Genomic DNA, 25726 nt, shown 5'->3' with positions numbered 1-25726 from the left:
ACCGACGTCCCCATGGCTCCAGCACCTCCAGGTGCCACCAGGACCCCCTACAGCCACTGACATCCCCATGGATGTGGGGCCACCAAGTGCCACCAACGTCCCCATGGACCCAAAGAACCTCAAGTGTCACCGATGTCCCCATGGCTTCAGGACGTCCAGGTGCCACCAGGACCCCTACGGCCACCCACATCCCCATGGATGTGGGGTCACCAAGTGCCACCAATGATGTCCCCACGCCTCCATCACCTCCAGATGCCACCAGGACCCCTATGGCTGCCCATGTGCCCCTGGATATGGGGTCACCAAGTGCCACCATTGATGTCCCCGCGTCTCCATCACCTCCAGATGCCACCAGGACCCCTACGGCCACCCCCGTCCCCTCGTCCCCCGCACCCCCTGCCCCCTCTGCAGGTCCTTTTGGGTCGGGGGGTGTCACCCCACGGCCTCGGCCCCCCGTTCCGCGTCCGTCTCCCCGGACGCCTCCCGGCCCCTGGAGCCGAGACGGAGACGGCGGTGACTTCGGGCCTTTGGCCGTGGGTTTCCCGAGGCGACAGAGGGGACAAAAGCGAGAAGGAAGAGATCGGCGACACGTCGGGGATGGCGGCGGCCGTGAGGGCGGCGAGACGCGGGGCCAGGAGGGGGATGGTGCCGTGCGGGGCGGCCGTGGTCGATCCGGTGAGCGGGAGGGTCGTGGCCGCGGCGTGGGACACCAGGAGGGGGGGGGCAACCCGCTGGGACACGCCGTGATGGAGGTGCTGGCGGCGGTGGCCAGGGGACAGAGGGGGGGGGGCGGCGGGGACGGGGGGGGGGCTGGGGGGGAGGGGAGGGGGAGGAGGGGAGGGAAGGGGGGCGAAGGGGGGGGGCGGGGGGACGGAGGAGGGGGGGGAGAAGGGTGGCAGAGGGGGGGGGCGAGGATGGGGGTGATGGAAGGGGGGGCACAGAGAGTGGCAAAAAAGGGAAGGGGGGCGAAGGGGGTGACGGAGGGGGTGGGGGGGAAATGGTGGTGGGTGGTGGTGGGATGGGGGAGGGGGGGGAGGAGGGCGAGAAAGTTGGGGGTGAGGAAGGGGGTGATGGGAGGGGGGGCAAAAACGGGAGGGGGGGTGGAGGGGGTGGGGGGGAGACGATGGGTGGTGGGACGGAGGAGGGGGGTGGGAAGGGTGAGGAAGGGGGGGGTGGAAGAAGGGGTGACAAAAAGGAGGAGGGGGGCGAAGGGGGTGGCGGAGGGGGTGGGGGGGAGACGATGGTGGGTAGTGGGACGGGGGAGGGGGGTGGAAATGGTGAGAAAGGGGGGGGTGATAAAGAGGAGGGGTGGAAAGGGGGTGGGGGGGAGACGATGGGTGGTGGAACGGAGGAGGGGGGTGAGAAGGGGGGGGGTGGAAGAAGAGGCGGCCCAGGGGGTGACAGAAGAGAGAAGGGGGGCGACGGACGCGGTGGGGAAGGGGGGGGGGGGGGGAGACGGCGGGCGGCGGAGCGGAGCGGGGCGGCGCAGGGGGGGCCGGGGGGCGGCCCGCTTCGGGGGGGGGGGCGGCGGGCGGCTACCTGTGCTCGGGGTGGGACGTTTACGTGACGAGGGAGCCGTGCGTGCTGTGCGCCATGGCGCTGCTCCACGCCCGGGTGCGCAGGCTGCTCTTCGGAGCCGCGGCGGCGCACGGCGCCTTGGCCACGCGGTACGGCCTGCACGGCAGGGCGGCGCTCAACCACCGCTACCGGGTGTGGGGCGGCGTCTGGGCCGGGGCGTGCGGGAGGCTGCGGGGTCTGGACGGGAGGGGGGCAGGAGGGGAGCCGGCTGCACCTTAATTGATCGTTAATGAATGGGGGGGTCTGGGGGAGGCTGCGGGGGGGGCAGAATGGGACCCGGCCCCCCGTTAATTGGTCGTTATGTTAATAAATGCTCGTTATCTTAATGAAGGGGGGGAGGCTGCGGGGTCTGGGGGGGGGGGGGGGGGGGGGACACGAAATGGGAGCCGGCCCCCCCCCCCCCCCTTAATTGATCGTTAATGAATTGGGGGGGGGGGGGGTCTGGGGGAGCTGGGACCCGGCCCCCCCTTGATTGATATGTTAATGAATGGTCGTGGTCTTAATGAATGGGGGGGGGGTCTGGGGGAGGCTGCGGAGGGAGCAGAATGGGACCCGGCCCCCCGTTAATTGGTCGTTATGTTAATAAATGCTCGTTATCTTAATGAATGAGGGGGGGTCTGCGGGAGGCTGCGGGGTCTGGATGGGGGGGGGGGGGGGCGAAAGTGGGGGAGGGCCGAAGTGGGGGGGGACACGAAATGGGAGCCGGCCCCCCCCCCTTAATTGATCGTTAATGAATGGGGGAGGGTCTGGGGGAGGCTGCTAGGGGGGCAGAATGGGACCCGGCCCCCCCTTAATTGGTCGCTGTGTTAATGAATGGTCGTGGTCTTAATGAATGGGGGGGGTCTGCGGGAGGCTGCGGGCACTGGACGGGAGGGGGGGCAGGAGGGGAGCCGGCTGCACCTTAATTAATCGTTAATGAATGGGGGGGGGGGGGTCTGGGGGAGCTGGGACCCGGCCCCCCCTTGATTGATATGTTAATGAATGGTCGTGGTCTTAATGAATGGGGGGGGGTCTGCGGGAGGCTGCGGGGTCTGGACGGGGGGGGGGGGGGGACGAAATGGGAGCCGGCCCCCCCCCCTTAATTGATCTTTAATGAATGAGGGGGGGTCTGGGGGAGGCTGCGGGGGGGGGCAGAATGGGACCCGGCCCCCCCTTAATTAGTCGCTGTGTTAATGAATGGTTGTTATCTTAATGAATGGGGGGGGTCTGCGGGAGGCTGCGGGCACTGGACGGGAGGGGGGGCAGGAGGGGAGCCGGCTGCACCTTAATTAATCGTTAATGAATGGGGGGGGGGGTCTGGGGGAGCTGGGACCCGGCCCCCCCTTGATTGATATGTTAATGAATGGTCGTGGTCTTAATGAATGGGGGAGGGGTCTGCGGGAGGCTGCGGGGTCTGGATGGGGGGGGGGGGGGTTGAAGTGGGAGCCCCCCCCCCCCCCTTAATTGATCTTTAATGAATGAGGGGGGGGGGTCTGCGGGGAGCTGGGATCCGGCCCCCCCTTAATTGGTCGCTGTGTTAATGAATGGTCGTTATCTTAATGAATGGGGGGGGTCTGCAGGAGGCTGCGGGCACTGGACGGGGGGGGGGCAGGATGGGACCCGGCCCCCCCTTAATTGGTCGTTATCTTAATGAATGGGGGGGGGGCTGCGGGGACTGGATGGGGGGAGGGGGGGCGAGGGGGAGGCAGGAGGGAGCCGGCCGCACCTTAATTGATCGTTAATGAATGGGGGGGGGGTCCTGGGGGAGCTGGGACCCGGCCCCCCCTTGATTGATATGTTAATGAATGGTCGTGGTCTTAATGAATGGGGAGGGGTCTGCGGGAGGCTGCGGGGTCTGGATGGGGGGGGGGGGGACGAAATGGGAGCCGGCCCCCCCCCCTTAATTAATCGTTAATGAATGGGGGGAGGGTCTGGGGGAGGCTGCGAGGGGGGCAGAATGGGACCCGGCCCCCCCCTTAATTGGTCGCTGTGTTAATGAATGGTCGTGGTCTTAATGAATGGGGGGGGTCTGCGGGAGGCTGCGGGGTCTGGACGGGAGGGGGGGCAGGAGGGGAGCCGGCTGCACCTTAATTAATCGTTAATGAATGGGGGGGGGGGTCTGGGGGAGCTGGGACCCGGCCCCCCCTTGATTGATATGTTAATGAATGGTCGTGGTCTTAATGAATGGGGGGGGTCTGCGGGAGGCTGCGGGGACTGGACGGGGGGGGGGGAGGGGGCGAAGTGGGAGCCGGCCCCCCCCCCTTAATTGATCTTTAATAAATGAGGGGGGGTCTGGGGGAGGCTGCGGGGGGGGCAGAATGGGACCCGGCCCCCCCTTAATTGGTCGCTGTGTTAATGAATGGTTGTTATCTTAATGAATGGTTGTTATCTTAATGAATGGGGGGGGGGGCTGCGGGGACTGGATGGGGGGAGGGGGGGCGGGGGAGCGAGGGGGGGGCAGGAGGGAGCCGGTCGCACCTTAATTGATCGTTAATGAATGGGGGGGGGTCTGGGGGAGGCTGCGGGGGGGGGCAGAATGGGACCCGGCCCCCCCTTAATTGGTCGCTATGTTAATGAATGCTCGTTATCTTAATGAATGGGGGGGGGTCTGGGGGAGGCTGCGGGGCCTGGAAGGGGGGGCGACGAAATGGGACCCGGCCCCCCCCCCCTTAATTGGTCGTTATCTTCATAAATGAGCCCCCTCCTGTAAATGGAGACCCCCCTTTTAATGGCTGGTTATCTTAAAACATGAGACACCCCCCCCCAAAATGGGACCCTCCCTCAAAATGCGACCCCCCCCCCCCTTTAGTGGCTGGTTATCTTAATAAATGAGACCCCCCCCCCCCAAAATGGGGCCCTCCCCCCTTAATTGGTCGTTATCTTAATAAATGGGGGGGGGGGGGGGTCTGCGGGAAGCTGCAGGGCCTGGATGGGTGGGGGGCAAGGGGGTTCTATGTGGTGGATCTATGGGGCGAGAGGGGGCTCTATGGGGGGGGTCTATTGGGTGGGAGGGCTCTATGGGGCAGGGGGTTTCTATGGGGTGGATCTATGGGGCGAGGGGGGCTCTATGCAGTGGGGGGGCTCTATGGTGCAGATCTGTGGGGTGGGGGGGCTCTATGGGGCAGGATGTTTTCTGCTTTGGGAGGGGTCGCTATTGAGGCCCCCCCCCCCCCCCCGTAAAATAACAGAACTCATTCAAACAGTGCAGCTTTATTGGGGGGGGGCTCCATTTTAGAGGGAGGGGCTCCTTTTTTGGGGGAGGGGGGGGGCTCCCGCCAGCTCCTGCAGCGCCGCCCCCTGGAAGCTGACCCCCAACCAGCCCTCGCTGGACCCCAAATCGACGGCCCCAAAAGAGGGGGGGTCCAAAGGCGCCCCCTCCCCCCCCACCTCCACTCTCAGCTGAGCGCAGCCTGCAGCCACGGCGACCTGGGGGGGGTGGGGGGGTTTGGGGGGGGGCTTCGGAGGGTTGGAAGCCCCCCCCCCCCTCACCGACCCCCTTCTGCTCCTCCCCCCCCCCCCCCCTCCCACCATGGCTTTTTTCTATGGGTTGGGGGGCTTCTGTGGGGTGGGGGGGGAGGGGGGGGCTGTGGGGGGGGATGGGGGGCTGTGGGGCGGGGCTCTATGGGGTGGGAGGTCGTTTGGGGTGGGGGGGTTCTATGGGGTGGGGGGGTTCTTTAGGATAGAATTCTATGGGGTCAGAAGGGTTCCATGCGGTGGGGGGATTCTTTGGGAGCCCCCTTTTTTTGGGGGGGGGCTTCAGAGGGTTGGAAGCCCCCCCTGACTCCCCCTCTGTCCCCCCCACCCCGGCCCCCTTTCGCCCCCCCCTCAAATTTACCTGGGCCACCCCACGCAGCAGCAGCTCCTGCAGCCCTTGGTCTGGTTTGGGGGGAGAGGAGGGGGACGATTTATGGGGTGGGAGGGTTCTATGGGGCAGGCGGTTCTATGGGGCAGGGGGTTTGTATGGGGCGGGCGGTTCTATGGGGCAGGGCAGTTCTATGGGGCAGGGGGGGATCTATGGGGCAGGGGGTTTCTAAGGGGCAAGGGGGTTCTATGGGGCAGGCGGTTCTATGGGGCTGGGGGGGGATCTATGGGGGAGGGGGGATCTATAGAGATCTATGGGGCAGGGGGATCTATAGGGCAGGGAGGGTTTCTATGGGGCAGGGGGAGGGATCTATGGGCATCTATGGGTCAGGGGGGGTTCTACAGGTCAGGGGGTTCTACGGGTCATGGGTTCTATGGGTCAGGGGGATCTATGGGGCAGGGGGTTTCTATGGGGCGGGGGGGGATCTATGGGGCAGGGGGTTTCTATGGGGTGGGGGGGATCTATGGGGATCTATGGGTCAGGGGGATCTATGGATCAGGGGGATCTATGGGGCAGGTGGTTTCTATGGAGCAGGGGGGGATCTATGGGGCAGGGGGTTTCTATGGGGTGGGGGGGGATCTATGAGGCAGGGCGATCTATGGGGATCTATGGAGCAGGGGGATCTATGGGGCAGGGAGGGGATCTATGGGGATCTATGGGTCAGGGGGATCTATGGGGCAGGGAGGGGATCTATGGGGCAGGGGCAGCCCCACCTCTGAGCGCGGGCGGCACCCACAGCTCCCCCACGCGCAGGTCGCGGCCCCTCCAGGTGCTGAAGCCCCACGAAGCCACAGCAAAACCCCCCAGGGGGGGCCCTGAATTGGGGAGGGGGGGGCACCGAAATTAGGGGACCCCCCCCCTTCATCCCCCCCCACCCCCAAACCCCCCGAATTGGGGGGGGTCTCACCTGAGCGCTCGGCTACCAGCAGCACGGGGGGGGGGGCGGCGCCATGGAGGGCGGCGAGCAGAGCTGGGGGGGGAGGGGTGGGGGCAGGAGGGGGGCCCGAATTATTGGGGTTTCTTTATTGGGGGGGGGGGCGGCTCCACGTTTTTGGGGTCAGGGTTATTTGGGGGTCAGGAGGTCAAGGGGGGGGGGGTCGCATTATTGGGGGGGGTCGCATTTGGGGTCAGGGTTATTTGGGGGTCACATGGGGGGAAAGGAGGTCATGGGGGGGTCACTTTGGAGGGGGGGTCCCATTTAGGGGGTGTCCCATTTTTGGGGGGGGGCATTTGGGGGAAGAATTATTTGGGGGTCAGGGGGTCATGGGGGGGTCGCATTATTGGGGGGGGGCATTTGGGGTTAGGATTATTTGGGGGTCGCATGGGGGGGCAGGAGGTCATTGGGGGGGGGGGTCGCATTTTGGAGGGGTCCCATTTGGGGGGGGGGGGGCATTTGGGGTCAGAGTTATTAGGGGGTCACATGGGGGGTCAGGAGGTCATGGGGGGGGGTCATTATTGGGGAGGGGTCCCATTCTGAGGGTCCCATTATTGGGGGGGGGGGTCTCAATTTCGAAGTGAATTCCTTCCCCCCCCCCCCCCCCAATATTACGTGGGGTTCCCACGGTGAGGGTCACGAGGAGGGGGGGGGTCAAAGGTCATAGGTCTCGGCGGGGTCACGTGCTTCGGGGCCCTCACCCTCCTCACACGAAGGCCTGGGCCCCCCCTCCAGTTCCGCCCATTCCTGGACAGCGGGGACATGAAATTGAGGGGGGGTCCCCCGCGGTGTCTGTGTGTGGGGGGGCCCTTCCTGACCCCCCCCGTCCCCCCCCCCCCCATACCCGCAACATCCGCAGCAATTCGGGGCCGTCCGCCCTCCTCCAGGCCCGGATCTCCCACCCCATCACGCAGTTCAGTCCTCCCCCAGTCCCACAATGCACCGCGGCGGGAGGCGCTCCGCCCTCAGCCGGCCCTTCGTCTCTATGGTGTGTGACTTCACCGGGGGGGGGGGGGCTGTTGCCATGGTTACGGCGGCGCGCGATTGGTTTCCATGGCGACCGGAAGCTTCCCATAGTGATGCGCTTTTAGGATTTCCCCATTGAGGTATTGAGAACCATTTCGGTCCCCATTTCGGTTCCCTTTTAGGATCCCCCATTGGGGTTGGGGTCCCTATTTGGGTTCCTCATTTTAGTTCCCTTTTAGGATCCCCTCACTGGGGCTGGGGTCCCCACTTTTGGGGCTTTCCATTTTAGTTCCCTTTTAGGATCCCCCATTGGGGTCAGGGTCCCCATTATTGGGGTTCCCCATCTTGATTCCCTTTTAGGTTCCCCCACTGGGGTTGGGGTCCCCATTATTGGGGTCCCCCATTTCGGTTCCCTTTTAGGTTCCCCCTTTGGGGTCGGGGTCCCCATTATTGGGGTTCCCCATTTCGGTTCCCTTTTAGGATCCCCATTGGGGTCAGGGTCCCCATTATTGGGGTTCCCCATTTCGGTTCCCTTTTAGGATCCCCCATTGGGGTCGGGGTCCCCATTATTGGGGTCCCCCATTTCGGTTCCCTTTTAGGATCCCCCTTTGGGGTCGGGGTCCCCATTATTGGGGTTCCCCATTTTAGTTCCCTTTTAGGATCCCCTCACTGGGGCTGGGGTCTCCACTTTCGGGGTTCCCCATCTTGGTTCCCTTTTAGGATCCCCATTGGGTTCAGGGGCCCCATTATTGGGGTTCCCCATTTCGGTTCCCTTTTAGGATCCCCATTGGGGTCAGGGTCCCCATTATTGGGGTTCCCCATCTTGATTCCCTTTTAGGTTCCCCCACTGGGGTTGGGGTCCCCATTATTGGGGTTCCCCATTTCGGTTCCCTTTTAGGATCCCCCTTTGGGGTCGGGGTCCCCATTATTGGGGTTCCTCATTTTAGTTCCCTTTTAGGATCCCCTCACTGGGGCTGGGGTCTCCACTTTCGGGGTTCCCCATCTTGGTTCCCTTTTAGGATCCCCATTGGGGTCGGGGTCCCCATTATTGGGGTTCCCCATCTTGGTTCCCTTTTAGGATCCCCATTGGGTTCAGGGGCCCCATTATTGGGGTTCCCCATCTTGATTCCCTTTTAGGTTCCCCCACTGGGGTTGGGGTCCCCATTATTGGGGTTCCCCATTTCGGTTCCCTTTAAGGATCCCCCTTTGGGGTTGGGGTCCCCATTATTGGGGTTCCTCATTTTAGTTCCCTTTTAGGATCCCCTCACTGGGACTGGGGTCTCCACTTTCGGGGTTCCCCATCTTGGTTCCCTTTTAGGATCCCCATTGGGGTCGGGGTCCCCATTATTGGGGTTCCTCATTTCGGTTCCCTTTTAGGTTCCCCCATTGGGGTTGGGGTCCCCATTATTGGGGTTCCCCATTTCGGTTCCCTTTTAGGATCCCCCATTGGGTTCGGGTTAGGGTTAGGGTTCTTTGAGCCCATGGGGGCTGAGGACGAGCCGCGCGCCGGGCAGATCTGCAAAGAGCAGCAGGAGCTGGGAGAGGCGCAGGCAGGGCAGCAGGCAGAGGACGTGGCTCCTCCATCGTGATGCCGGCGTTCATTTGGGCTTCGCCCTTCGTCTCACCAAGAGCCTCTTCATGCCATGCATCCCAAGCTGTCACACTCCTTAATACTGGAGGACAGGGATGGCCTGCTATGCAATGCCGGGCTCCTGGGAGGCCTTGCCACGCTGCGATCAATCGCAGAGGAGCGTTTTTGGGTGGGGAGAAAAAGGAGACGCGCATCGAAGTCCATTTGGTGGCAGCACTGCTCACCTCTGGCACTGCGGAGCTGAGAAGCAACTGCAACAGGCAGAAAGCCCAGCAGCTCTGCTTGCTTATCTCTATGTTTGCTTATCTCTATGTTTGCTTATCTCTATGTTTGCTTATCTCTATGTTTGCTCATCTCTATGTTTGCTTATCTCTATGTTTATCACTATGTTTGCTCATCTCTATGTTTGCTTATCTCTACGTTTATCTCTCCACAAAACCTGCTCCTACGTGGATAGAGAACTATTCCATATTACATTTACATATACATAATAAAAATACGATGTATTATAGGTGGGGTCAGAGCTGCTCAGAGCAGCACGGCGCCTGCTGTCCCACGAAGCTCACGCAGCAGCGCGGAAGGAGCTGCCCCCCTCGTCCCCTGCCCCAGACGGGACGCAGGGCACCGCAGCCTCTGGGGCAGGGATTTCCTCTGCAATCTGCCTCAATTCCCACTGCTGGAGCCCAGGAGCGGAGCGGCTGCGAAGCTGCATGACGGAAAGCGACCGGGGTCTGGGAGCGGGCAGGGAAACGACGCGACAACAGGACAGCGCGGATCATTGTGATGGTAATTTGTATTTATTGGCACAGCGCAGCGTGGAAAGCCCCATGGATGGCAGCGGTGGTTCTCTGGCTGTCAGGCGATGCCCCCAAAGCCGCCCGCAGGGGGCGCTCCCACCTCCTGACTGATGGTGGAGAGGAGCGGGAGGGCAGAGGTGATGCTGGGGGAGTCTGGGGGCTGCTGTGCCTGTCGTCCTTCCCCCAGGCAGTGCTGTTAGAGGTGTTGCACGATGCCCCCCCCCGAGGGGGCTGCTCCCAACTCCTGAGGGATGGTGGAGGGGAGTGGGAGGGCAGAGGTGGTGCTGGGGGGGGGCTGGGGGGCTTGGTGTGCTTCCAGGCTGTGCAATGGATGGTGCCCCCAGACTGAGAACCTGGGGGGCCGCTCCCATCCCCTGATGGATGGTGGAGAGGAGTGGGAGGGCAGAGGTGGTGCTGTGGGGGGGGCTGGGGGCTGCGGGGCTCGATGTGCTTCCAGGCTGTGCGATGGATGGTGCCCCCAGACCGGCTGCTGGATGGTGCCCCCAAACTGAGAACCTGGGGGTGTTGCTCCCAACTCCCAAAGGATGATGGAGAGGAGTGGGAGGGCAGAGGTGGTACTTTGGGGGGCTGGGGGTCTTGGTGTGCTTCCAGGCTGTGCGATGGATGGTGCCCCCAAACTGACAGCCTGGGGGTGTTGCTCCCATCTCCCGAAGGATGGTGGAGGGCAGTGGGAGGGTGGTGCTGATGCTCGGGGGGCTGCAGGGTCAGCCGGCTTCCCCCAGGCAGCGGTGGTCCGTCTCGGTTGCCCCCAAGGCTGCGCTCTGCTGGGCTCTCTTCCATCCCCCGATGGATGCTGGAGGGCAGAGCGAAGGCAGAGGTGGGGCTGGGGGCTGCCAGGCTCTCCAGCTTCCCCCAGGCGGTGGCTGTCAATTTCCAGCCGGTAGCTGCAGCTGTGTTCCACGTGTCCCCAGTTGCTCTTGTTGGAAATAATCCCAGTAATTTTGTCAGGACGGTATCTCTGATAAAAGCAAAATTTATTCGCGATTGCAATGGCGGCGTCCCACAAGTAGGAGCGCGCCTATGGACACAACATGACAGCCTTTATACCCTGTTTTCTCCCCCTTGCCGCCCCCCCTCCCCTGTTTCCCCACTGGCTGGGTACTCCAGGTTCACAATCTGATCAGAAGGTTTACATTTGCTATTTACTTGTTCATTTATTTGTTATCTGGTGCCAGTCAGTAGTCATCCTGTTGTTTCCAAGATGCCTCGGTGCTCTCCTTGTCATATTGATGTGGTGATTTTCTTTAAGGTCTTCGTTAAACAAAGAGCACTGGGGATGATGTCAGGCCTTCCCGTGTCTCTTCAGGTGCTTCCTCGGGCAGACTATGACTTGTTCTCTGGTTTGCTCCCCTGCAGGATATCCCTGCAGTGTATATGACAAAATATACATCTATACACCTATATACAGAGTGTGCATTTCTGGGAAGGGTCGTCTAGAGAATAAGTGATGTAAACTTATCAGAGATCTTCCCAAAGTTAAATAGAAGGACTCCCAAAAAGAACTATGATAGCAGAGATCATAAAATAAAAATAATATTATACAATTCTAATGCAGAAACAACATTTGATTCCCACAATTACCCCCTTTTTCTTTTTTTATACATTGTTGATTTCTGCAACTTTTTTTTTTTTAAGGTTCACTTTTATAGACGTCTCCCTTGTCTTCACTTTATCTCCCATCTCCTCTAATACCATCGTTTTATCCAAATGTAATGGCTCCATTGGTGTTTGCTTCAATAGTGCTGTCTTGATCAATAACTCCACTAGTCTCCTCACAAACACAGCAACCAATGGCCATCAGGGCTCCTGCTTCTACTATCAAAGAAGTAAATGTGGATGCAGTCACCCCTTTCCATTCACCAAACCAGAACTCCAACCATCCAGTGACAGAAGTATCTATTCCTGATTTTTCTGCCACTTCATCGACAAGGGTGGCACCAAGCCCTTGCAATGCCTTCATTATTATGTCATCCAGAGCTGTGTTATTGGGATGAAGGTGCAACAACGGGTACCCAGCGTTATATATACACTCTTGTATCATATCTTAGGAGATTAGATAAGGAGATAAGATTAGGGGGCTGGAGCACCTCCCCTATGAGGACAGGCTGAGGGAGTTGGGCTTGTTCAGCCTGGAGGAGAGAAGCTGCGGGGTGACCTCATTGCAGCCTATCAATACCTGAAGGGAACCTACAGCCAGGAGGGGAGAAAACTCTTCAGAAGGGCTGAGAACAGCAGGACGAGGGGAAATGGATCCAAGTTGAAGGAGGAAAGATTGAGGTTGGATGTTAGGGGGAAGTTCTTCACAAGGAGAGCAGTCAGGCCCTGGAACGGGCTGCCCAGGGAGGCTGTGATGCCCCGTCCTTGGCCGTGTTCAAGGCCAGGTTGGACGGGGTCCTGGGCAACCTGATGTGATGTGGATGTTTGGTGGCCCTGCTGGGCAGGGGGTTGGAGCTGCGTGATCCTTGAGGTCCCTTCCAACCCAGGTGATTCTGTGATTCTGTGATTCTGTGAGATGCTATTTTCTCAGGCCATCCTGCTTGTGGCATTTAACTGTCCTGCAATTCTCCTCATTGCACTCTTTGTATAATTTGCAAATCTCCATTGATTATAACGGATGTAGTTAATCCAATCTACATTCTTGTTGATCATCACCCACCAGGACAGTGACTCAAACCCTGCAACAGTTTGATTTCTCACCTTAAAATCATCAGGGACAACAAGAAGTGAAAAGTTTAAATCCTTAGCTTGCCCACATACCAAGCAATACTGATATGCAATGATGTTTGTCACAAGAGATACGTAAGTATTTACATCAAATGCTGCACTCATCAAATCAACATCTCTAACAATTACAAAAGCCCACGTTCTTGTCTTTGGATTCACAATTTTGAGGGCCCAGCTGACTTCAGTTCTCATTGTGTTCAAGGGACCTTCTTACCTCTAGTATGATGCATCCACAGTGCTTTTACTGTTGTGTGGGATGTCAGCAGCACCTGGAACAGACCAACCCACCTTGGTTCCAGGGGCGAATCTTAAAAGAGATTTGTTACACACATCTTATCGAGCCCTATCAAGGCCTTGGGCTCTAGTTCCTAGAACCAGTTTCTCAAAGCCATTCCTGCAGACTTATCCCATGCTCAGTTAGTATTTCGCTCCCTACTTGGGTAGAAATCCCCTTCTGTACAACATAAGGCCTTCTGTACAGTATTTTGAAAGGACTTAACCCCTCTTTGGCTCTAGGTTTTGTTCTGGTACTAAGGAGAGCCAAAGGCGACAACTGTGATCAGGACAGTCCAGCTTCCTGTCCCAGTTTTACACCCTGTGATTTAATCAGACACTTTGTCTTTTCCCCTGACCTCTCACCTGTGTTCTGTGTGCTGTGTGCAATTGCCCATTTATTCCCAATGCTTGCTGACCTGTTGGACAATCTCTGCAATAAAATGAATTCCCTGGTTGAAGGGTATCGTTGCAGGACACCCAAACCTTGGAATAATCTCCTGCAAAAGCACCTTGGTTACTTCCTTGGCTCTATTGGTCCTGCAAGGGAATGCTTCTGGTCACCCTGAGAGGGTATTGGTTAGAACCAGCATATATCAAAACCCTCATTTTTCCTGGCAGTTCAAAAAAAAATCAATTTGCAATTGTTGTCCTGGAAGGTTCCCTTTCCAACAAGCCCCACTTGCACCCTGTTCCTGGTACTAGGATTGTACAGTTACTTTCTGGGGTCTGTACCCCCCATGTTTTATTATGTTCCCTTAGAACCAAATTCTATACAATACTAACGGGCACAACAGTGTGTCCATCTGGGTATGCACCCATCTGTCAGCTTGCCCTCTTCCCTTCATTAATTAGATTCCTATCCTTTCTAGAGTACCTTATAGGTTCTGACTAAGGTTCAGGTATTTCAAGTTTACCGTCTGGAATTAAAGCCGTTCACCAATTTCTTTTCCTTCAGCTGCCTGTTTTGCCACCTGATCCATCATCGTATTTTCAATTTCCTGTACAGTGTCACTCTTCTGATGTCCTTTACTGTCCAAGTTGAAGGAGGAAAGATTCCAAGCTGAAGGAGGGAAGATTGAGGTTGGATGTTAGGGGGAAGTTCTTCACAAGGAGAGCAGTCAGGCCCTGGAACGGGCTGCCCAGGGAGGCTGTGATGCCCCGTCCTTGGCCGTGTTCAAGGCCAGGTTGGACGGGGTCCTGGGCAACCTGATGTGATGTGGATGTTTGGTGGCCCTGCTGGGCAGGGGGTTGGAACTGCGTGATCCTTGAGCTCCCTTCCAACCCAGGTGATTCTGTGATTCTGTGATTCTTTACAATGTATAACAGCCATGATGTTCTTTGGTAGATTTACATCATGCTGAATTTGTTTTCCTTGTGTGTAAGCAATCCTTGCTCTTTCCAGATGGTACCACGAGTGGGTACCACCCCAAAAGCACATTTAGCATCTGTCCATATATTTAAGGTTCTTGTCAAGGCAATTATTTCAGCCTTCTGAGTGGAAGTCCCCGCAGGTAATGGCTGTGCTTCTATTACCCTGTCAGCAGCAATGACTGCATGTCCTGCCTCACAGTTTCCTTGTCTTCACAAAACTGCTTCCGTCGATGAACCCAGGACTCCTCAGCATCATCCAACGGTTCCTCCTGTAGCTCTGACCAACTTGCACAGACAGCCTCCATGCAGTCACACACTGCTGGCTTGGAGGCAGCTCTGCCTTGGCGTTCTGGGTGTTCAGCAAGTTGCTTCCTTCTCTTTGATCAGTTGTGCTTTCTGTTGAGAAACTTGACAGCCATTTAAATCAAGAAATTCAGCAAGCTCACATCCATTGCACACAGTCCTTTGTGACTGTAGCATCCACGCACTGCAGTAAAGTTCCACTGTGAGATGGTGAACCCAAATCTCAGGCTCACGAGTTGACCAGTTCTCAAAAATCACTGAGCTGTTCTCACAACCCTGGGTATCACTGTGCAGGTTAACTGAATTATTATTATTATTACTTTTAATTATTATTTTTTTTCTTCTCTCCATATTTGAGTTTTTCTATTCAAAGGCAAATAATTTTAGACTTTCTTTTGCAAAACCAGGCAGAAAAAGGTGCACTTCAAGTCCAGAACGGTAAATTCCACCTGCTTATTCCTTAATTTGGTTAATAAAGGTATACACCATGTGTTGTATATATTCAACTTTTCTATTAATTGCCCTCAAATCTTATACCAAACTATAGCTCTTGCCATCCAATTTTTTCATTTGCAAGATTGGGTGTCGTATTTGGATTTCTATCCAATTAGTAATCCAAAATTTAAAAAAAAATAAAATATTTTTATTTCTTTTATCCTCCTACAATCTTGTATCCTCACAGGGCATTGCTTTACCCTGGTTGCGCTGGCTCCCATCTTTAACTTAACTTTCATTGGGCTGCATTTTTGGCTCTGCCAGGCATCCCTGATGCCTGCCATCCTGTGTTATATCCAATGTAGGATTTACGTAACTTCTGGCAGTACAGCATTGCTTTTCCCAGTTTGTGTTAAAGCCAGACTTAAGATTTTCAGTCCATTGCTCTTGCTTGACAAGCAGTTCCAATCGTCTCTACTGAATTTAATCTACATTCAACTGTTCTAACATGTCATGCCCAAATAATCGTTTTGGAGAACCTTGCATGTACAAGAATTTATGTATTCCTACTTGTTCTCCTAGCCTGTATTTAATTGGTCCAAAAAAAAAGTAAACTTCTCTTGCCAGTAGCTGCTACAACTATTACAAAAGTCATCTACGGGTAATAGTTCTTGATGTAGCACAGATAAGATGCACCCAGAGGTACCAGAAAATAAACCTCTTCAGCCTGCTTCCCCTGCTGCTTTCAGTCCTGGCAGGGTGGAACTCTCCCTGAGTCCTTCCAGGCTCCCCTCACCTCTTCTTCTAGGTGAGGACATCCCTGTTAACCTTGCTCAACTTTGCCTTCCTCAGTTTGTTTTTCCCAAACCCTTTTCACTTTCCAAACTCCCATCATCACAGACATTACTAACATTATATTTCAGTTTCACCCCCTTCTCTCCCCAGGCTCCCAGTGCTCACACTGGATGTCGGGTTTCCCCAGCTCTGCAGATGCCGGCTGTTCTCACTCCCTGTCCCGTCCCATCCCCATTCACAAGCACTGCACCCTTCACATCACAGCAGGAGGCTCCAGCCCCCAGCTCTTTCTCCCACTCCAAGTTGTTCTTACAGGCTGCAGTGGGGCTGTGTGCGGAGATGTGTTCTCGTGCCGGCCCAACTCCAATATCCCAAACTCACTGTTTTCCTTCACCTTTTTGCCATTTTGTTTGTTTGTTTGTTTGTTTTTCCACAATTCCACTATTTGTACCCTCAACTGCAATTCCACATACCATTAAAACTGCAATTCCACATACCATTAACAACTGCAATTCCACATACCATTAAAACTGCATTTCCACATACCATTAACAACTGCAATTCCACATACCATTAACAATTGCAATTCCACATACCATTAACAATTGCAATTCCACATACCATTAACAACTGCAATTCCACATACCATTAAAACTGCAATTCCACATACCATTAAAAACTGCAATTCCACATACCATTAAAACTGCAATTCCACATACCATTAAAATTGCATTTCTGCATTTCCACATACCATTAAGAACTGCATTTCCACATAATTTCCACATACCATTAACAATTGCATTTCCACATACCATTAAGACAGTTTCTCCCAGTGCCTTCAAAATCCACAAATCAAACAACACAATTCCTCAACTTCCACAAACACCCAGCACTTGGTCTCATGATTAGGGCACTCAATTATACAACTGGTCCCATTACTCCATTTACGTTCCTGGTTTCTTATTCAATATTCCCCCTGGCTCACCAACAACGTTTCTCCAGTGAGCCAAAATACAACCCAAGGGGTCTTCTCATATCACTTTAGACACCCCTTGTTCCATGACAGCCTCATACACGACATCACACAACACAACACTTTCAGGACATAAACATTTAGCAATCACACAGTGACAATAATCAGTACAATTTATCCTCAGGATCCTTCCTCTCTCTGCCTCCCTCCAGAGCCCAACCTTCCCTCTGTATTCATTTCCCACACTTGCACAGCTGCCAACCTCCTTCTCCAATAATCAACATATCAACGATAAACATCATTTCCATCCATGAGTACAAATTAGGCCCTAGAAATTGATCTAATTGTTCTGCTACACTTATAGGATCCTCAGTTAAGGAATTCTTCTTGCAACTCCTAACTTCTCTTCTAGTAATAAAACAGCAGGCATTACCATACCCTATTTCCCTTTTACCTAAGACTGCCTTAAGAGGACAAAGTGAAGTGTTAGTAAGGTTAGCATTAGAGAAAGGAAAACTCTCCAGGTCCCATTCGCATGACTCCAACTCCCTCAGTAACTGAGAGCGCATCCTCTCTCCAGGACCCTGCACAGATCAGCAGCACCCACTCTCCTCCTCTGGAGAGGTCACCGCCGCTTTAGAAATTGCACTGCTCTAGAAATTAAAGGGGGGAAGTTATCTAAGGGATCCATTTATGATCTTTCTGCTTTTCTTTCCCATTTCCTTTGAACTTGGACTCCTCGCGAGGAACATTTCTTTACTTCTTGCACTCATTAAGCGACCTAAGCCAATTCTGTTTCAGAAAAAGGAGTCTTACTGTTTACATATAAATACAAAGTCTGATAGGCCCAATTTTCTTCAGACTCCTATTTTGGTCAAAATAATGATTTTCCCTCTTTACTGTATACAGTATTTAAACATTATTTTTTTTTTTCCTGTTCTTTTCCTAGTTTGGGGGTTATTTTCCAATTTTGAAGCACTTCTCCCAGGGGCTGGCTCTCTCTAGGCACCATTCCGGGGACCTTTTTTCCCCTGCTCTCAGAACTCCTATTACCCATCCCTCCAGAATGCTACTGGCCGTCGCCCCTCGCGGCACAGTGGAGCCGCAGGTCGGGACTCAGCGCTCGCTTCGCACTGACAGCGCGTCTCAGTCACACACACTCAAGAGTCTCAACCGACCCCAAGGAAAGAGTTAAATCCCCTTACCTTGGTCCGTGCACGAAGTTACCGGGTCGCAATGGCCAACACCCGTGCCTCCCTGCCCCTTGACTTTTACAGAGTCCGTCCTTTATGAAACAGTCTCGGTTTTTTATCGGCTGTACCAAGGAGTCACCTCAGCACCCGGACAGGACCGCTGAAATCAGCGGGGTGCACCTATCCTGTGCAGGGCAGTAGGGAAACTCTCAAAGAGGCGATAATAATCCCGGACGAGCCCCCAAATTGCTGGAAATAATCCCAGTAATTTTGTCAGGACGGTATCTCTGATAAAAGCAGAATTTATTTGCGATTGCAATGGCAGGCATCCCACAAGTAGGAGCGCGCCTATGGACACAACATGACAGCCTTTATACCCTGTTTTCTCCCCTTTGCCTCCCCCTCCCCTGTTTCCCCACTGGCTGGGTACTCCAGGTTCACAATCTTATCAGAAGAATTTACATTTGCTATTTACTTGTTAATTTATGTGTTATCTGGTGCCAGTCAGTAATCATCCAAGATGTCTCGGTGCTCTCCTTGTCCTGTTGATATGGCGATTTTCTTTAAAGTCATCATCGTTAAACAAAGAGCACTGGGGGATGATGTCAGGCCTTCCCAATGTTTCTTCAGGCTCTTCCTCGGGCTGCCATGGCTTGTTCTCATGAAGGATATTCTTGCAGTGTATGTGGCAAAATATACATATATACACCTATATACAGAGTATGCGTTCCTGGGAAGGTTCGTCTATACGATAAGTGATGTAAACTTATCAGAGATCTTCCCCAAGTTAAGTAGAGGGACTCCCAAAAAGAACTATGAGAGTGGAGATCATAAAATAAAAATAATATTATACAATTCTAATGCAGAAACAACACTTGATTCTCACACCTTCTGCTTCCTTTTCTGTTAACCGAATCTGGTCGCCACCAGTGAGACTCACCCTCCATACATATTCTGTCTCAGATTCCTTTGGAGAGCGGCTGAAATCTTTCTTCAATTTCGCCAGTTCAGTGACTGAGAAGGGAATTTCTTTAACATTCATTTGAGGATCTAGATCCTCACTGTTACCGAATGCGTATTCAGTTTTTATCAAAGGACGCAATGGGGCTATTGGAGTTTCTAATTTATCTAGCTTTTCCTTCATTCCTGGTAGTTCCACCTGAGGAAAAGTTTTTTCTCGAGGCGAACTGTGGGTGACGGTATGGCTGGCATGCTTACACGTTAGCAGTTCCTTAAAAGCAATTTGCAACAAAGCCGAATTACATTTCTCTCTTTCTAATTGTTCCTCAAGGTTCACTATTTGATTCTGCAGAGTTTTCACCAATTCTTGTGTTACTTTAACCGATTCCTGCAGTGCTTGTATAGTTTGGGTTTCTGCCTGAAGTTGCTGGTCTCAGAATTCTGTGGCTGCAACCAGAGCAGAACCTAGTACTGCACAGATAAATGACTTTCCTTTTCCAGCTCGAGTACGAGCATTCTTTTGCAGGATACTAATACGGTCCGAAACACTCTGCAAGTTATACCAGTTCTGTCGTGCCCAATCCAAACCTGATAAAGAGGGTCGAGCACCATGTTTTTCTAAAAGATCAAATAATACATCTTCACTTTTCATGTTGGCAATGCTGTAGCTCATTTTTTCAATACAATGAAAGGCCTACACTAAGGGAGGTGTACGTATTCAAAAGCTCGAGTGACTCCTTATCTCTCCTCCCAGGGAGATGCAGCACACCTAAACAAATGCAAATGCTCCAATCACTCCCCCCTTTCTTTGGGGGAGCACAAAAAATGTGACGCTAAAGCAAAACTTTCTAGGTTTCAATGGAGTAAATAAAATTTCTTGGAGAGGCACACACACGTTTAAGTAACAAAATATCACTTCCTTTCTTCCCCAAGAGGCGCGTGCATGCAGACACACACACACAAAAAGGTTCAAGTTTCGCACTTCAGTTACCAAATAACCAGAGAGGTCTTCCTGAGGAGGCACACACGTATTAAACAAAATGCAAGTATTCAAAATACGTCCCCGAGAGGTACACACACGAAAGGTAAAGTTTCAGAATATGGAGCGGTCTTCCTGGAGAAGGACTCACGTCTGAATTTTCAAAACTATCGCTCCTTGCAACTCCAGGAGGTGCACACAGAAGAAAAAAGTTTCAAACTATATCTGGAAGGACAACACTCTCACAGCGGGTATCCTGCAACGACTACGCCATTAAATAAATGTCTCGCTCCAATTTATAGGAGGGAGAGGAGGTTCTTTTATTATCTATATACCCGGTGTGAGATTAAGAAGCAACGGTTCAAATGTTGGTCCGACCAGTTTATTACAAATCTTAATCAGGGAAATGGGGAAGGGGAGGACGGACACTATTAAGAATTAGGGTAATGGGGGAAGGGAAGGAGGGCGATAGAAAAGATAGAAAAGAAGAAGCAAGGAGTCTTTATAGGAAGCAAGAGGGACACAGTCACCACCGTGGATCCAGCGTGGTTCGTAGTTCAGTCTTTGATCCTCAGTAGTGGTGGGTCGTCAGGCATTGTTGTCCTGTTGCCAACGACGACGACGACCATGGTGATGATGGCTCTTTTTCAATACTTCAAAGTGTGAGTCAGCTGTTTTTGGAGTGACAGCTCAGATCCAAAGTGGTCGAATCAGCTCTCCTTTGAGTGACACATCAAACCCAAGGTGGTTGAGTCAGTTCTCCTTGCGGTGGCAGCTTCTGGCTCTGGGATCTCAGCAGGAACCTCCTTTGTTCTTATCTTTCTGGCCTTGCCAGCAGATAAGAGGAAGCAGGGAGGCACCAACTTGCATCTTGCCTTCGCAAGATACAATGGTATCATCCCCCAGCCTTCCATACTTAGCTGGAGCGGTTTGGCCACAGGCCAGATCTTCCGCCAATAAACACTCCTGAGCATTCTCTTCCGCTCTTCTACAGAGCAAGCAGCTCTGGGGGAAGGGGCTTGCAAATGTTCCCAAAGCGATATCGATTGTCACACAGTCAGCACCCATCAGTTGCCTCCTTGACAAGTCACTCAGAGTCTTATCACAAGAAAAACCTTAGGAAGCAAGCTTTGAGCCAAAAAAAAACTAAAGGAGGATTCTCACAACCCATGATCCAGGACAAGGGAGGAGCTGTGGGAGGTCGGGGTGCTGCTACCCCCAGAAACACTCAGAGAAATGCAGATCTTAGCCAGCCCTCCATGATGCAGGATAAGGGAGGAGCCGTAGGAGGATCGGCAGACATTGATCAGATAACCAGCATGCTCAGCCAGCTATCCATAGTGCAGCTGACAGAAGGAGCTGTGGGAGGTCAGGGTGCTGCTACCCCGAGAAATACAGACATTATCCAGCCAGCCATGTTAAAGAACAAGAGAAGAGCTGTAGGAGGATCGGGACATGCTGCACCGACAGATACAAAGCTTAGCCAGCCACCCGTGATGCTGCATACGGGAAGAGGGGAAGAGCTGTAGAAGAATGTGGTGCTGGCACCCCAAGGAAGGCAAATCCTATCCCCCCAGCTGTGTCCCTGTATAAGGAAGAAGCTGTAGGAGGATCTAAATCTCGTGACCAGACAGACACAGATCCTAGCCAGCCACCCATGATGCTGCACGAGGCTGGAGCAGTAGGAGGATCAGGACATTCTACTCCACCAAATACAAGCCTCAGCCAGCCGTCTGTGCTCCAGAACACGACAGGAAGTGGAGCCGGATGGGGGGGCACTACTGCAACAAAGACAGACCTCAGCCAGGTACCCGTGATCCAGCACACGGAAGGAGCTGAGAAAGGATTGGGTGATGCTACCCTGACAGACACAGATCTTAACCAGGCAGCCGTGATCCAGCACACCGGAGGCGATGGAGGACGTGTTGTTCGTGCCCGGAGAAACACAAACCTTCTCCAGCCAGCCAAGCTGCAGCACAAAGGAGGATCTGCAGGAGGACGGGGCGCTCCTGCAGCCGTTGTGCAGCCTCCTGCGCTCCCAAAGAGCTCCTCGGGTGGCAGCCGCGATGCAGCAGGACTCTCTGGTGCCTCCGGTGTTGGAGCTGCAGGCAAGAAAGGCGCAGCGTCCTTGCAGAAAGCGAGCTCTGCATTAAGCGGTGCAAACCCGGCTGGTGACTACAGAGATGAACAGCAGAGACTTGTGTAAGTGACGGCCCTGTCCCCTGGGAAGCGCTCGCAACGAGCTGCTGAAGTGCTTACTGGCTTCCTCTGGATAATGGAGAGGATGCGTTCCGGGGGATGGAAGGTGGGACGTGGGGGGGGGACCATAGGAAGCACGGGGGTTTTGTTTCTCTTCCAGACCTGATGTGATTTACTCACGATAAAACGCTTTGTCGGACATCTGTGTGTCCAGCAGAGCGACTGCTGTGTCTTTCAAGATAGCTGTAGCATTCCTCAGCTGTTCCCTCTGAGCAGCGTCCTATGGAATTCATTGGCGCGGCTTTGGCTATTTGAGTTTGACTTTGCTTTTTGCCCTGTGGCTTCTGACTGTGTGATTTCTTCCTTTGCTGTCATGTTGTGTTTTCTAGGGACTGGGTAGCAGAAGACATGGCGACCTGGGAATCTTCTGGACAGTGGATGTTTTCATGCTACTGTCCTGAGAAGGGCAAGCCTAATGTTTCAGGTCAGTCCCGTTTTTAGGAGTGCTGCTACTGTTCAGGCTGCATTTCCATCCTTGTCCACACTGCTGTGCCTCAATGGAAGCACTGCAAGGTGAGGACGTGCCTTGCGATGCAACAGGTAGGGGCACTGGATTACGGTATTTCCTTGGTGTGTTTGCACCCCTGAAGTTGCACCAGGAGTCCTTTCTGTGTCTCCAAGTCGAGCTGACTGGTGGCAGGCGGTGCAGCAAGGGCAGTTTCTTGTGTAACTCTAGAGGGCAATTTTGTGTTTGTGTTGCATTCCCTTTGGAGCATGCTGATTGTTTGCCTCCCTGCAGACTTTCCAGAGATCTCCCCTGAGGAGCTGCACCTGGGGTATTACATCTGCAGAGCCAAGAAGGGCACAGGACTCTACGTAAGTATTTGGAACAACTGAGCTTTCTGTGACGCGTTCAGGGTAGCAGTGGTTCCTGTGCTTCAGGTGGCCGCTCTTGACTCAGCGAATGCCCAACTCGAGGGGAACGTAAGAACGCCCTCATACCTTCACTGTTCTGTGCAGCGAGTAGAAAACAGCAGGAGCTGCTGGCCTGAAGGCTTTGCCATCACTGAGCAACCTGGTGTGGCCATAGGTGTCCCTGTTCACTGCAGGGGAGTTGGGTCGGATGGCTTTAAAGGTTCCTCCTGACTCAAATAGGTCTATGATGCTCCTTGCCTCTTCCTGATAACTGAGGCGCAGGCCTCACCAATGATGCAGGTACAAAACGTATTATCCAAAGCAGAAGTTTCTGCTCGTAAAGTGGGGCAAGACCTGAATTGTCCAGTCTGAAATTTCCTTGCAGTTGCTCAGATCACTCTTGTTCCCTCTTTTAAAGAAAAAGGGGAAAGAAGGGGAAGGAAAGAAGGGGAAAGAAGAAAGGGGAAAGAAAGAAGGGGAAAGAAAGAAAGGGAAAGAAAGAAGGAGAAAGAAAGAAGGGGAAAGAAAGAAGGGGAAGGAAGGGGAAGGAAAGAAGGGGAAAGAAAGGGAAAGAAAGAAAGGGAAAGAAAGAAGGGGAAAGCAGGGGAAAGAAAGAAGGGGAAAGAAAGAAGGGGAAAGGGGAAAGACCCAAATAAGAACGAACCAAAAGCCATGCTTAACAAAAGCATGTTTGTGTCCTCCCACGTTTAGATAAACGCTGTCCATCAGTATGTGCAGCAATGGAGAACCAGGCTGCAGGAGCTGAAGGTTTTAAACGCCTGGAGAACAGCATCGATGGTAAGCGTTAAGGAAAGGTGAAATACTTCTGTTCCTGATGTTGCTTTTCTCTTCAATCTCGAGTGAAGGTTTTTCTTAGGATTCCCATTTAGGCAGAGCTCAGGGTTCAGACTTCAGCACAGATGATTGTTCCGTGCTCAGAGAGCAGACTGAGCCAAAGCAGCGACACAGATAGAGCCATGGAACAAAGGAGAACAAGGCAGAGGAGAATGAGAGCTCCAGGGGTTGGGTGATGGCAATTCCTTCTTGCCCATCAGATTCCTGCTTCTAGGCTGTCTGCAGACAGCAGCCTGAGCGTTTTTGTTTAAAGCTGCCATTGCTTCGGTTCAGTTTCTCAGTTCCGTTCAGTTGGTCGGCACACGTGGGTTTTTGCTTTAAGCGTGGATTGAAAGATGCCACTAATTGCATAGCACCTAAGTTAATTCTGAAGGCATATGCCTTAAATCCATAGGCTTTAATTGAATTAGAAGGTATATGGCTTTAATTACAAAGGATCTAAGTTAATTCTGAGGGAATATGCCTTAATTCCATAGCATCTAAGTTAACTCTGAAGGCATATGCCTTAATTATGTAGGGTCTAAGTTAATTCTGAGGTCATATGCCACTAATTGCCTAGGATCTAAGATAATTGTGAAAGCATATGCCTTAATTATGTAGAATCTAAGTTAATTCTGAAGGCATATGCCGTATTTTCATTACATATAAGTTGATTGTGAAGGCATATGCCTGAATTCCATAGGATCTGAGTTAATTCTGACTGCATATGCCTGTATTATATAGTATCTAAGTTAATTGTGAAGGTATATGCCTTAATTCCATGGGATTAAACTTTATTCTGAAGGTATAGGCCTTAATTATGTAGGGTCTAAGTTAATTCTGATGGCATATTCCTTAATTCCATGGGATCTAAGTTAATTCTGAAGGCATATGCCTTAATTTTGTACGTTTTAAGTAAAGTCTGAAGGCATTTGCATTAATTCCATAGGATCTCAGTTAATTCTGAAGGCTTATGTCTTAATTCCATAGCATCTAAGTTAATTGTGAAAGCATATGCCTTAATTATGTAGGGTCTGAGTCAATTCTGAAGGCATATGCCTTAATTCCATTGCATCTAAGTTAATTCTCAAGGTATCTGCCTTAATTATATAGTATCTAAGTTAATTGTGAAGGTATATGCCTTAATTCCATAGCATCTAAGTTAATTCTGAAGGCATATACCTTAATTATGTAGGGTCTAAGTTAATTCTGATGGCATATACCTTAATTCCATAAAATCTAATTTAATTTTGAAGGCATATGCCTTTAATTCTATAGGATCTGAGTTAATTGTGAAGGCGTATGCCTTAATTCCATTGGATCTGAGTTGATTCTGAACGTATATGCCTTAATTATGTGGAATCCATTTTAATTCTGAAGGCGTATGCCTAAATTCCATAGCATCTAATTTATTCTGAAGGCATATGCCTTATTTGCATAGCATCTAAGTTAATTGCTGAAGGCATATTCCTTAATTACGTAGGGTCTAAGTTAATTCTGAAGGCATATGCCTTAATTCCTTAGCATATAAATTAATTGTGAAGCATATGCCTTTAATTCAATGGGATCTCAGTTAATTCTGAAGGCATATACCCTAATTCCGTGGGATCTAAGTTAATTCTGAATGCATATGCCTTAATTATGTAGAATGTAAGTTAATTCTGAAGGTATAGGCCTTAATTATGTAGGGTCTAAGTTAATTCTGAAGGCATATTCCTTAAACTATTTAGGGTATAAGTTAACTCTGAAGGCATATGTCTTAATTCCATAGCATCAAAGTTAATTCTGAAGGTCATATGTCTTAATTATATAGGTTCTATGTTAATTCTGAAGGCATATGCCTTTTAATTCCATGGCATCTAAGTTAATTCTGAAGGCATATGCCTTAAATTCCATGTAGTGTCTAATTTAATTCTGAAGGCATATGCCTTAATTCCATAGGATCTGAGTTAATTCTGAACGTATATGCCTTAAATTCCATAGGATCTTCTTTAATTTTGAAGGCTTATGCCTTTAATTCCATACGATCTGAGTTAATTCT

The 25726-nt window shown here is 52.3% G+C and overlaps 3 protein-coding genes across 6 annotated transcripts; 2 read left to right on the top strand and 1 right to left on the bottom strand.

Moving 5' to 3' along the window:
• The first annotated feature begins 38 nt into the window (after positions 1–38).
• On the top strand, positions 39–1797 carry ADAT3 (adenosine deaminase tRNA specific 3). The gene is made up of 3 exons (XM_052680680.1): positions 39–246; positions 340–745; positions 1490–1797. The coding sequence occupies exons 1-3, from the start codon at positions 133–135 to the stop codon at positions 1795–1797; spliced, it is 828 nt and encodes a 275-aa protein (XP_052536640.1). The 5' UTR covers positions 39–132.
• A 2967-nt stretch (positions 1798–4764) lies between these two features.
• On the bottom strand, positions 4765–7304 carry LOC128079449 (thialysine N-epsilon-acetyltransferase-like). Of its 4 annotated transcripts, none has more exons than XM_052680676.1 (6): positions 7198–7304; positions 7055–7100; positions 6327–6389; positions 6133–6234; positions 5393–5433; positions 4765–4983 (listed from the first exon to the last, which is right to left on the bottom strand). In XM_052680676.1, the coding sequence occupies exons 1-6, from the start codon at positions 7258–7260 to the stop codon at positions 4789–4791; spliced, it is 510 nt and encodes a 169-aa protein (XP_052536636.1). In that variant the 5' UTR covers positions 7261–7304; the 3' UTR covers positions 4765–4788. The 4 variants fall into 4 exon arrangements, 2 of the variants coding, with proteins under 2 accessions (XP_052536636.1, XP_052536637.1); XR_008206146.1 differs by having other exon boundaries at positions 4818–4983; positions 6969–7100; XM_052680677.1 differs by lacking the exon at positions 6133–6234.
• Positions 7305–21258: 13954 nt separating this feature from the next.
• On the top strand, positions 21259–23957 carry LOC128079448 (nucleoporin NUP42-like). Its single transcript, XM_052680675.1, has 5 exons — positions 21259–21939; positions 22326–22420; positions 22736–22812; positions 23563–23649; positions 23907–23957. The coding sequence occupies exons 1-5, from the start codon at positions 21395–21397 to the stop codon at positions 23955–23957; spliced, it is 855 nt and encodes a 284-aa protein (XP_052536635.1). The 5' UTR covers positions 21259–21394.
• Positions 23958–25726: the final 1769 nt, after the last annotated feature.

This window comes from Tympanuchus pallidicinctus, unplaced genomic scaffold (genome assembly GCF_026119805.1).
Source record: "Tympanuchus pallidicinctus isolate F22 unplaced genomic scaffold, pur_lepc_1.0 scaffold185, whole genome shotgun sequence".
NCBI lineage: Eukaryota > Metazoa > Chordata > Aves > Galliformes > Phasianidae > Tympanuchus > Tympanuchus pallidicinctus.
The sequence above is the reverse complement of the archived record's forward strand: the minus strand, read 5'-3'. Positions and strand labels throughout refer to the sequence as shown.